Genomic DNA, 11,690 nt, shown 5'->3' with positions numbered 1-11,690 from the left:
CCAGCAAGTCAAGAAACAACCAGACAAAAAAAACAACTTCGAAGAGCGATCTACTCCAAGTTTTGAAGCAAGAGTTGGCGAAAATCCCACAATCTGAAATTGACAAGATGATTCTCACGATGCCCCAAAGGATCAACGAACTCCACGAAGCAAAAGGAAGATCTACTAGATATTAATTAAATTATAAATATATCAATTCATGTGAATATGACTGAAAATTTTCATTTTTTTCTTAAAAGGTGGTGTCTATTTACTTGTGATCACGCTGTGTACTGTTAGTAATCTTGTGTTAGTTCTATGAATATGAATACACAGTCAAATATTGACAGTTATTTAAATACATTTACAGTTTGTAATCTTTTGGTAGTTCTATGAATATGAATACACAGTAAAATATTAACAGTTATTTAAGTACTTGTACTGTTTATAATCTTGTGTTAGTTCTTTGAATATGAATACACAGTAAAATATTGACAATTATTTAAATTCATATACTGTTTGTAATCTTGTGTTAGTTCTAGGAGCGAATCAATGCTGTAAAATGACTGTCAAAATTCGAGATATCATTTTTAAGTTCTAGAACGCCGTGAGATTACGTTTCAAGTATATACTTCAAATCAACCATTTTAACTCCAGATATTTATAAGAAAATAGTAAAAAAGTAGGTAAACCGTAATCAGCCATGAAAACGTTTGATAATTGACAAATAAAACTCAGTTATAAAACAGTTATAAAGATATGATAAAAATTTACATATAAACTAATGTTATCAACATTCATATTAACAGTGCAATAATGTACTATTCATATTTATTTCTTATATAAATTTTCTACATTAAAAGCTTTTAGAACACTGTATAGTTTATTTATTCATATGAACGAATAGAAAAATAAAAAAAAGATTATCATTTTGACTGCTCTGAAAAGGGGACTGTAAAAATTCAAATGAAATATGTTTTAAAATCAAACAAGTTTGACATTTTCTTCCATTAAATGAATAAATATCCGTTAAATCGTACACGTAAGTAACTGATGTAAAATTAAGCAAGGATAGACCATATTAGTTTTTATATTTATCTATTGTTTCAGAAATCATTTAAGAAATAAATTAGTTTCTTACTCGACAGGCAAATCAGGAGCATTGTCCTCTTGTCCTGGCACGTCAACATGGATGAAAATGGACCGCTGTTTAATTTCAGTCATGCACGCATGTTCCACAAAGGTATGGAAAGAGGAATCTTAAAATAATAAAAATATAAAACATATTAGGATACAGAGAAGTTACCCAGAAATTACAGGGTTAAATTAAACCAACAAATCAATAAACTAGATGACTAGACTGCCTTAAAAAAAGGATTTAGAAAGCGAAAGGTTGCTGTTGTTCATTTTCTGTCGAGCTCGCGAATCTCATTCCAAACAAACAACATGCTATAGGTTAACGTTAATCTCTCAAGTAAGCATATTCTGCCTTCGATACAATAGAGTCATAACCTGAAATGACAGAATTCAGCTATGGCTAGCTCTGCTGCCAGAAGACATCAAGTTAACTCTGTGATTAAATTAGCAAACTGCACTTAGCCTTAAGATATAGATTACGTATTACAGTTGCATCTTTTCTGCTGTGTGCCCCAATAATAAAATAAAGATAAAATGCATATATAACATGTAAAGTATTATTTAATCAAAAGTAGTCTTGGAGCTTGCGAAGCTTCTCTTATAAATAATTAAATTTAACAAAACTAATCCGTAGAAGAAAAGCGGGTGTTTGCATTACCCTTGAAAGTCTTAGCCATCCCTTAAAAATGAGACTGGTTTTGATTTATTTGCAAGCAAATTCGTAGAAGTAGTTTTTTTTTAACCTGGCATACAGTATAGAGGAAATTCCACTACAAAACTAAGTTGCTCACGTTGTCATCATACTTATTAAATTTGAATAAGTAAATGTAGAATTACTATGTTTATCTTGAATCATAATTTCCTGGGTCTCAGGGGGGTTATGAACAAGCTTCAAAACGCTGTTTACTTTTTAAAGTGTAGAATTGAGCTCTCAGTGTTATGAATTGGTGTTGAACTGTAATTTACACATTATGAATCAGTATTTACTCTTAAATGATTGCTGAACTGAGTTTTAAACGTTAATTAACAATGGTCAAACTGTAATTTACACATTATGAACCAATATTTACTCTTGTAGAAGTGCTTAACTGAGTTCTAAACCTTAAATAACAGTGGTTGAACTGTAATTTACACATTATGAATCAATATTTACTCTTAAATGATTGCTGAACTGAGTTTTAAACGTTAACTAACAATGGTTGAGCTGTAATTTACACATTATGAACCAATATTTACTCTTGTAGAAGTGCTTAGCTGAGTTCTAAACCTTAAATAACAGTGGTTGAACTGTAATTTACACATTATGAACTCATATTTACTCTTATAAAAGCGTTGAACTGAGTTCTAAACGTTAATAACAATGGTTGAGCTGTAATTTACACATTATGAACCAATACTTTCACTTATAGAAGTGCCAAACTGAGCTTTAATAATTTTAAAAATAGTGCTTGAACTGTTTTTTACTTGTTTGTAAAATATGTCTGCTCTGGAAATGCTAATTGTTAAACAAAACAAATTAACAATATTGAAATTAAATTCCTGACAAATGCATATAACGATATGCAGTAAAATGTTTGTTTCAGACAACTTTAGTAAAATTTGCATTAATTTGGTTTATAAAACTTGAGCAAAGTCTTGGAAGCCTTTTATACCCTTGTTTAATTCAACTCTTCTTATCAACATGTTAGTGATAGTTAAAAACAAAAATGGCCATTGAATTGAAATATAAAACACCATGGCAACGTATTTAATCAAACGTTTCGGTGCTCCTATTTTTCATTAAACTTGGATCATTCAGTATATATAAACATAAGACAAATTAACATAATATATAATTAGCATAATATATGCATATCTGACAATAGAAACTTTAAAAATTCCCTTGCTAGAACAATTCCAGTAATTCAGGTTATATAATTCAAGTTTAAAAGAAGTTTTTTAGAAAAATAAAAACGAAACGAGATAAAATCGAAAACTTATTTACCAGTCTATATTAAATTTTTATATAACTTGTAGTGAAATAATCAATTCGACTGGTATTCTTATGGAAATTGTACAAGAAAAACTCTACTCGTGTGTGAATTTGATTATTCATGGAACTACACTGTTCAGATATATATATTTTTTAATTACAGTTTTTACTACGTTTGATGTCATTTTATAAAAACGACGTCCCAAGTCCTGCGCTGCTCTTGGAACTATTTCTTACATCCCTCATCCTGATGCTAATGATTATTAACCGAAACCACAGTTTCCTTTGTAACAAGTTCTTGCAAAGAAAGGCGAGATCAATCTTGAACCACACAGTTTGATAAACTTTCAACATACGCCTTACTGTGTGTGTGTGAACATCGGTTTCCAATGTCACCTTTAAGCAGACCAAAAGTACAAAATGCAATAAAGCTGCTCTAGGAGACTTGATAGATATGTGGTCGAATGGAATTCCCGTGAACCTTGTGAGCTTTCGACAACTACAACTCATTGTTAATGTGCTTGGAAATATGCCCAACTTCATTTGCAATGACTGATTGGGACAGAGGATTCTCTTTCGCAATCATAGTCTTCACTTTGCGGATTAGTGTGTTTTGCTATATTGAGTAATATTGAAGGTTTCCTCCTTTTAAATTTTGAGTCTTTTTGGCTCCAGATCTAATATCCTTCCTCGGAAGCAGCTGTGGCATATATTATTATTCAACCATAAGTCTGACCGTAGCGGGATTGCACAGCTGAATGGTCGAGAATATATGGTGATCAGATTGTTTAGCTCCTAAACATGTAGCCCGTGGTTTCATTTGCGACGACATATCACTACATTACTTATACATATAGTTCATAAAAATAACGGTTAACCCTCTGTAAAGCCTAATAGACAGAAGTGCTGGTAAATATTCAAAAAAGGCATTCAGTTTGGATATAAGAAGTGTCACTTTTTTATTTCTGTGCTTAAGGTCTCAGACATCGTAGGCTGGAATATCACTTGATATCCCTTTAGTGATCACAGTAAGATCTGTGTTAAGGTTTTTACGTTTTCTGTGTCCGATATAAATGGGTTGTTCCTGATATCTTCTAAGTTACAGCTAACAGGATATCTCCTAGCATCACGTGCTTTGGACAACTGATGCGCAGTGTCAGTCGTTTCTCTTGTCTTGTTACGTTTTTATCATGAAAAGAACATGTAAACATAAGAAAACGCTTAGCCATTTTCGATGTGCATGTGGTTCTCTTGTAAATTATAACCAAATCAGATTATTAATATTTCATATTCAATTCTGACCACCAGGTTACTTCTGTTATGTTTCTGTAATATAAAAATTAAGCTGCCTGTAGTAGTTTGTTTCAATAACATAAATAACTAAGACCTTCTCCATTTCCATTTAGTTTTAGTTGTTATTTCTACATAACACAACTTACAATAAACTACAGAGACAAATTCTTCTTTTGATAATTCACCTTATAAGTAAGCCCAACAAACTCCTCCTAAATATGAAGTTAGCTTAAACAAGTCAATATTTTCTGTGAATATTATTAATTGAATAAGAATTATAATTTATTTGGGCTTTCTTGAAATAAATCGTAAGATGAATGACTAAGAGAAAGAGACCTGTGAACAATAGTTCGGTTTATTTGTTAGAGTGACGTCATTTTGGCTCCTCCAGATGCTAACAAACGAAACCTAATAAGTTTCAATTGTTAATTGAATAATGTCATTCATTATTATTCTCTAATCGTCTATTGGCCTATCAGATATAAAGGGTTGAATAAGTTATACTAGAACGATTTTGAATATATAAATCAGCAAGTTACGCGACAACCATAGCCGGTATAAAGTTCCGATGGAATGGCATGTATCAGAACTACGTTTGACATTGTTTAGCGTTGATTAGTAGCGTGATGCCACCGATAATTACAGCCAACAGTACGTAACACAATCAAGAATGATTGTGATTTTGTCTAGGAATTGACACAAGCTACTTCCATGACAGGTCAGACATTCATGATACTCCATAAGAAGACATACCGATCAAGTCACCATATACAGCGCCTATAGTCCTATGAGATCGGAATGTTGATACATGCACTGGGAAACCGTTGTCTTCGTACATTAGGATTATAGAAAACATACAGAAAAGTAGTATCGTACTTCGACATAAAAGCCTTATGGCAGAACCTTTTAAAACAGAAAACACACTGTGCGTCTACTATTAAAAACATGAGTGGACGTGGCGACATAGACTGTAACGACATGGTGAGGCTCCAAAATCGTTTCAATATAACATGCATAAAAACCCTTTTTTAAGATCTTCAAGTAAAGTAAAAAAATTAAATCAATATCATTCACAAAACACCAGCTTCCTAAACAGTATGGTATATAAAATCGTGAGTACCTAAACAAATGGATATCCAATAAACTCAGCATTTCTAACCTCATTTTTTAAATTAATACAACTTAAAAAAAAAACAATCTAGCATTCCAGTCTAATTATCTCACGACTTTAAAATCAAATCAATCTAGTTTTGTACAACATAAGTTGTGCAATACTGAAATCTATTTCTAAAATCATAGGGCCCACCAGTGGCACAGCGGTAAGTCTGAAGACTTAAAAATCGGATTTCGATACCCGTGGTGGACACAACACAGATAGCCCATTATATAGAGTTGTGCTTAATAACATGCAAACTAATAAAATCGTAGGTCATACTAAAAGTCAAGGTAATATGATTAGTTGTTTGTTTGTTGCTAGTTAAGCACAAAGCTACACAATGGGCTATCTGTGCTCTGCCCACAACGGGTATCGAAACACGATTTTTAGCGTTGTAAGTCTGCAGACATACTACTGTGCCACCACTGGGGGGGGGGGCGGATAATGTGAACTCAAGTCCTAAATGAAGTATTATACAACAAAGTATTCTAGTCACAATTCAAAATAAATATTCTATATAATTTCTTGAATATTGTAACTAGAATTATTTAAAACGATTTATCCTTTGTTCCAAATGCCACAACATATAGAAATACGTTTTCTACCTTAACTTGTTGAAAAGAGACAGAGTAATTTAAAAGGACTAAATCTTTCCGTGTTTAGAAAGATATAACATACTCCTTCCGAGTGAAATTAACTATTCAACAGACAGTGATTCCCATAGCTATAATTAATTCAGCTTCTTTCAAATGAAGCATTTGTACACACACACACAAACATACGTAACACCTGACATTGATTACAGGATTGCATTTGCAATGGAACTTTATTCTTTAAATACTAATATCCATGGCGACGCAGATCGAATCTGACGCTCTGTCTCTACGTAACCACAATATGACGACGGAAAAACCGTATCAAAAAGATATATACATATGTACTGCTGTTACTTTTTTAAGAATGATATTTGCCTTAGATTGAACTAATTTGTCCTTTTTGGTCATTTATTGTTTCAAATGCAGAATTTCAGAAAAAAATATATTTCGTAAAACAAAGAAACTACGTTTCAGTTGCATCAAAATATAGTGATGAAAAGCATGCGACTGCATTAACCGGTAATTCTACAAAGTTAAATGTCAAGGTTTATTGGGCAAAACAATCACGCATAAAGTTTTCTATATTTGACTTCTTCGTCATTCCGTTAGCAACGTTAAAAACCAGTTTTCGATAACCGTGGTGGGCAGAGCACAGATAGCCCCTTGTGTAGCTTTGTGCTTAATTAACAAATAAAAAAAAAACATTCATTTAGAACTATTTATTTATCTCGTAAGGGACGTAAGGGTGTTATATACCGTATACTTTTAATATTTTGTCATCTTCTGGCTCTTGTAGTTGAAACGTTCAGGGAAAAACGCGACATTTACAACAAATTTTGATTATAGTAAATTTATATCATATCGCATAAGGAACTTTCATTTTTGATAATATATGAAAAAAGAAGAGACATATAAAATTAGCAATATTTGTAAGAGGTGCAGACATGAGGTTGCCTATTGGATAGCGTATTAGACTACAGATCGGAGAATTTTGGGTTCGAGACCTAGTGTTATTAAACACGATTCGCACTTTGAGATTTGGGTGTGTTATAAGAGTGAAAGTCAATTCCGCCGTTCGGTTTCCTTCACTATGGTACGCAGTTCAATATTAAGGATGGATATGAATTATCCATAGGGATCTTTGACCTGGCCGTTTATTCCATTGTGTTTTAAAGTGTCGTTCAGGTGAATAAGCAAACACGCTAACAAGTTTCGTTTCTCTAGCTAAACTAAGGTGGAAAGAGTGTTTTTTAGAACAATCATAGAGCACAACCCTCAAAACAAACTTACAATATTTCTTTACTCCACGCTGTAAAAAAACTTTGTTTATCGAATTACTATTTAAAACACGTGTCGTAATTTTCTTAGAAGCAAAAATACAACTATTAAAATTGCACCTGTTTTGTCAAACCATTTATTATAATATTACTCAGTTTTTGTCTGTCCTGAAAACGCGCGCACACCTTACTATGTAAGTTCGCATGCGCGTGTACTTCATTTCAACATCTGTAAACAAAAGGTGAATGTAAATATACTTTAGTATATATTTTGTACAACAACATATTAAAAACTTATTCAAGTTTTTAAAAAAAGGTTTAACGTTAGGTCGTAGAATCACGTTAGAAGTTTATTCATTGGTAGTATTAAGCACACTAAAGTTTGGCCCTAACTAAACTAAAGCGAAATGTGTACACAAGTAACAGTGTCAATTTATCTCTTTATCAAATATAGGCCATACTTAATAAAGGCTTAACTAATGTTAGGCCTAAGACAAGAGGACTTACAGGATTTTGGTGTTTGCTATTAGAATTCTTTTGTATTATTCTAAAAATCCTGTATTTAAAGAAGTACTGTTCTAATAAACGAAAACACTTATCAGAGCTTTTCATTAGACTTAATATTTTGTTTTACGCTAAACAGTAGATTATATCAAAAAATAATTTTTTGTTAACTTACATTCATGATACAGGTAGTTTATCTATATATATAAAACATAATATATAAGATCACTTCCCACAGACAAGATCATGTTGCTTTCATTGAAATGAACGTCATTAAAAAATCACATTCCACAGATAAGATCATGTTGCTTTCATTGAAATAAACGTCATCAAAAGATCACTTCTCACAATCAAGATCACATAGCTTTCGCTGAAATCAACACAATTAGAAACTCTCCTCACATTCAAGATCATGCAGGCTTCGCTGAAATGAGCGTCATTAAAATATCACTTTTCACAGACAAGATCGCGTAGTTTTACTTGAAATGGACGTCATTAAACGATTAGTTCTCACAGTCAAGATCACATAGCTTTCACTGAAATCAGCATAATTAGAAACTCTCCTCACATTCAAGATCATGCAGGCTTCGCTGAAATGAGCGTCATTAAAATATCACTTTTCACAGACAAGATCGCGTAGTTTTACTTGAAATAAACGTCATTAAAAGATCACTTCTCACAATCAAGATCACATAGCTTTCGCTGAAATCAACATAATTAGAAACTCTCCTCACATTCAAGATCATGCAGGCTTCGCTGAAATGAGCGTCATTAAAATATCACTTTTCACAGACAAGATCGCGTAGTTTTACTTGAAATGGACGTCATTAAACGATTAGTTCTCACAGTCAAGATCACATAGCTTTCACTGAAATCAGCATAATTAAAAACTCCTCATATTCAAGATCATGCAGGTTTTGCTGAAATGAGTGTCACTAAAAGATCACTTTTCACAGACAAGATCATGTAGCTTTCATTGAAATAAACCTCATTAAAAGACCACTTCTTACACATAAGATCATGTTACTTTCACCGAAATGAACATTTGGTCTTCAGTAACATAATCCCTAAGTTCATCTCAAACTCAAACATTTCACTGCTTGTCTCGACAAGTATTAAAGAAACAAACAACAACAAAAAAGGAGATGCGACAAAAAGAAAATCCTTCGTGGCGCCACTCATGCTGAAAGAACAAAATAACCAAATCTATCTGGTTGGTGGCAGAATTTCTAGAAATCCTATCAACTTGAACAATAAGGTACCAACAGGCTAGAAACGTGTATGGTTTATAGCAAAGTAGCAAAACAATTATCTTAATGGGATTTTAGAGAATTAACAACCAACTTGTATATATTATAACAGACGACTCCGTCATTGAATTAAATTATATTAGATGGGTGTTTGGCTTGTCACCATCATCTTAATTTCGAAGATTGTAGGTAATTCTTCAGCGATGCTTTGGTCGTTTTAATGCTTATTATGAGATTCTTAGTGTGGGTTTTCGTGCTTTGAAAATAAGCTACAAATCCGCAATTTAAATATCTAGGCAACAACGTGGCTTAGAGCGTTACGTATAAACAATCATTATGAAGCAAAAGAACAAGGAAACTTTTCTGGTGATGATTTTCAAAGGAAACTAAAATATTATTACTTAATAATAAGGAAGAGGCTGTAATACCTTTTTTTTTCAGATACTAAATTTCTGTATGTGTTTCGGCACTACTACGGTGTTTAATTTTACGAAACAAAAGACACATGCGTATGTTATTCACACAGATCGTCATCATTATTAGGAAAGATGAATTAAGTTGTCTATTAATACGAACCAAACGACATAAGTAAATTATTCACACAGATCGTCATCATTATCAGAAATGATTAATCAAGTTGTCTACTAAAACAAAACAAAAGACACAAAAGTTATTTATTCACATAGATCTCATCATTATCAGGAAAGATGAATTAAGTTATCTATTAATACGAAACAAAAGACACAAGTAAATTATTCACACAGATCGTCATCATTATCAGAAATGATTAATCAAGTTGTCTACTAATACAAAACAAAATACACATAAGTAAGTCATTCACAAAGATCGTCATCATTATCAGGAAAGATGAATTAAGTTGTCTATTAATACGAAACAAAAGACACAAGTAAATTATTCACACAGATCGTCATCATTATCAGAAATGATTAATCAAGTTGTCTACTAATACAAAACAAAATACACATAAGTAAGTCATTCACACAGATCGTCATCATTATCAGGAAAGATAAATTAAGTTGTCTATTAATACGAAACAAAAGACACGAGTAAATTATTCACACAGATCGTCATCATTATCAGAAAAGGTGAATAAAAAATAAACAACAAAAACGTCAGAATTTTGAAAAATTAAATTAATACTTAATTCCGTTACTTTATTTAACGGTAAATTTGTATATAAAGATTCAATGTCTAAACTACCAATATAGACAGGCTCGTCAAAATCAAGTTTAGACACATCTGCGGAAAACTCGTAACTATTTGTTACCGTAAATTCATTAGTTACGTAAGATTACAAAACACTAAAAACCCGCTAATTATAAGTGAAGGTGTCTATACTTGACACAATTGGTCTAATAGGGCAATTTAATTTATGTATTTTAGGAAACTCATAAAATATTCCATAATGAAAGCCAACTGGTATAATTTCGTTACAGATAACTCCAGATATAAAAACCTTCTTTTTTAATTTTTAACAAATAATTCTATTGATGTCTTTATTTTGTTGCTGTAGGATCCGATTCTAATCTTTTTGTTATCATTTAAAACAGTTAAAGCTTTATTTGCATAATCTGTTCTATTCAAAATTACTACACCACTACCTTTGTCTGGTTTAAGAATCATTAAATTATCCAGTGAACTAAGATGTTTTATAGCCATAAAAAGTATTCTTTAGTTAAATTTTTTGAACTTTCTAAATATTGAATGTGGGCATCCCGTGTATTGCATCTACAGAGGTTGAGTACGCGATATTAACACGATTTTGAAGCTTCACATGTCGTTACAATCCATGTCGCCACGTCCAATTATGCATTATCTGACAACCGTGCATCTTAGCAATAGCCCTGCATAGTAAATTCCAATACAAAAGGCTTGGTCGTAAGACTGTCTTGTGCAAAGAACGCCTCTGATTCTCCCTGTGCTTTCTATAGTTCATCTCCTGTACAAATACGACGGTTTACCAGAGTCCATTTCAACAATTGATTGCAAAAAAAAAAAATCCATTGGTGAGTTGACAGGTATTTCTTTTTTAATTAGCTGCTTCACTCTCCAATTGCTTGAAATATGCAATAGTTGAACGGATATGTTATAGAAGCAACTTGTGTGCACGCGACTTGTGTCGTTTTTTTTTTGTGTTTTTGTTTTCAAACAGAGATCCTTCTTGGTTGTGTTAGGTACTGTTACCTGGAACACGTGAACGGCTTTTGCCACTAACTTTTGTCTTCTTGAACTCTCACCTGTTACAAGACGCCGTACTTTGTTTATCACAGGTAGGTTACGACTTGTTGCAGGTCTTTTTTCTGGATGGTCATGGTAATCGAAATTGATCCATATTCCTTTGTTTTCCAATGTTATTAAGTACAAATGATTTTCCCTATGTTTTAAATTCTAAATTCCCATCTGAACACATCTTTATGATCTGAATATATATGTCTAAATATTTTAGCATCAGAAAGGGCTGGTATTTGCTTTTTACAAAAATCCAATTAATTTTAAGTGGTCATC

At 32.2% G+C, this 11,690-nt stretch overlaps 1 protein-coding gene across 1 annotated transcript in view; it reads right to left on the bottom strand.

The window, feature by feature from the left end:
* The window catches only part of LOC106463375 (uncharacterized protein ZK1073.1-like), a 128,825-nt gene that overhangs the window by 39,569 nt on the left and 77,566 nt on the right, over positions 1 to 11,690 (bottom strand). Inside the window, exon 4 of the mRNA XM_013923397.2 lies at positions 1,121 to 1,238. Within this exon, the coding sequence (XP_013778851.1) occupies positions 1,121 to 1,238 (118 nt within the window). The remainder of the gene's footprint in view (positions 1 to 1,120; positions 1,239 to 11,690) is intronic.

The sequence above is a fragment of the Limulus polyphemus genome, unplaced genomic scaffold, assembly GCF_000517525.1.
Source record: "Limulus polyphemus unplaced genomic scaffold, Limulus_polyphemus-2.1.2 Scaffold1388, whole genome shotgun sequence".
Taxonomy (NCBI): domain Eukaryota; kingdom Metazoa; phylum Arthropoda; class Merostomata; order Xiphosura; family Limulidae; genus Limulus; species Limulus polyphemus.
The sequence above is the reverse complement of the archived record's forward strand: the minus strand, read 5'-3'. Positions and strand labels throughout refer to the sequence as shown.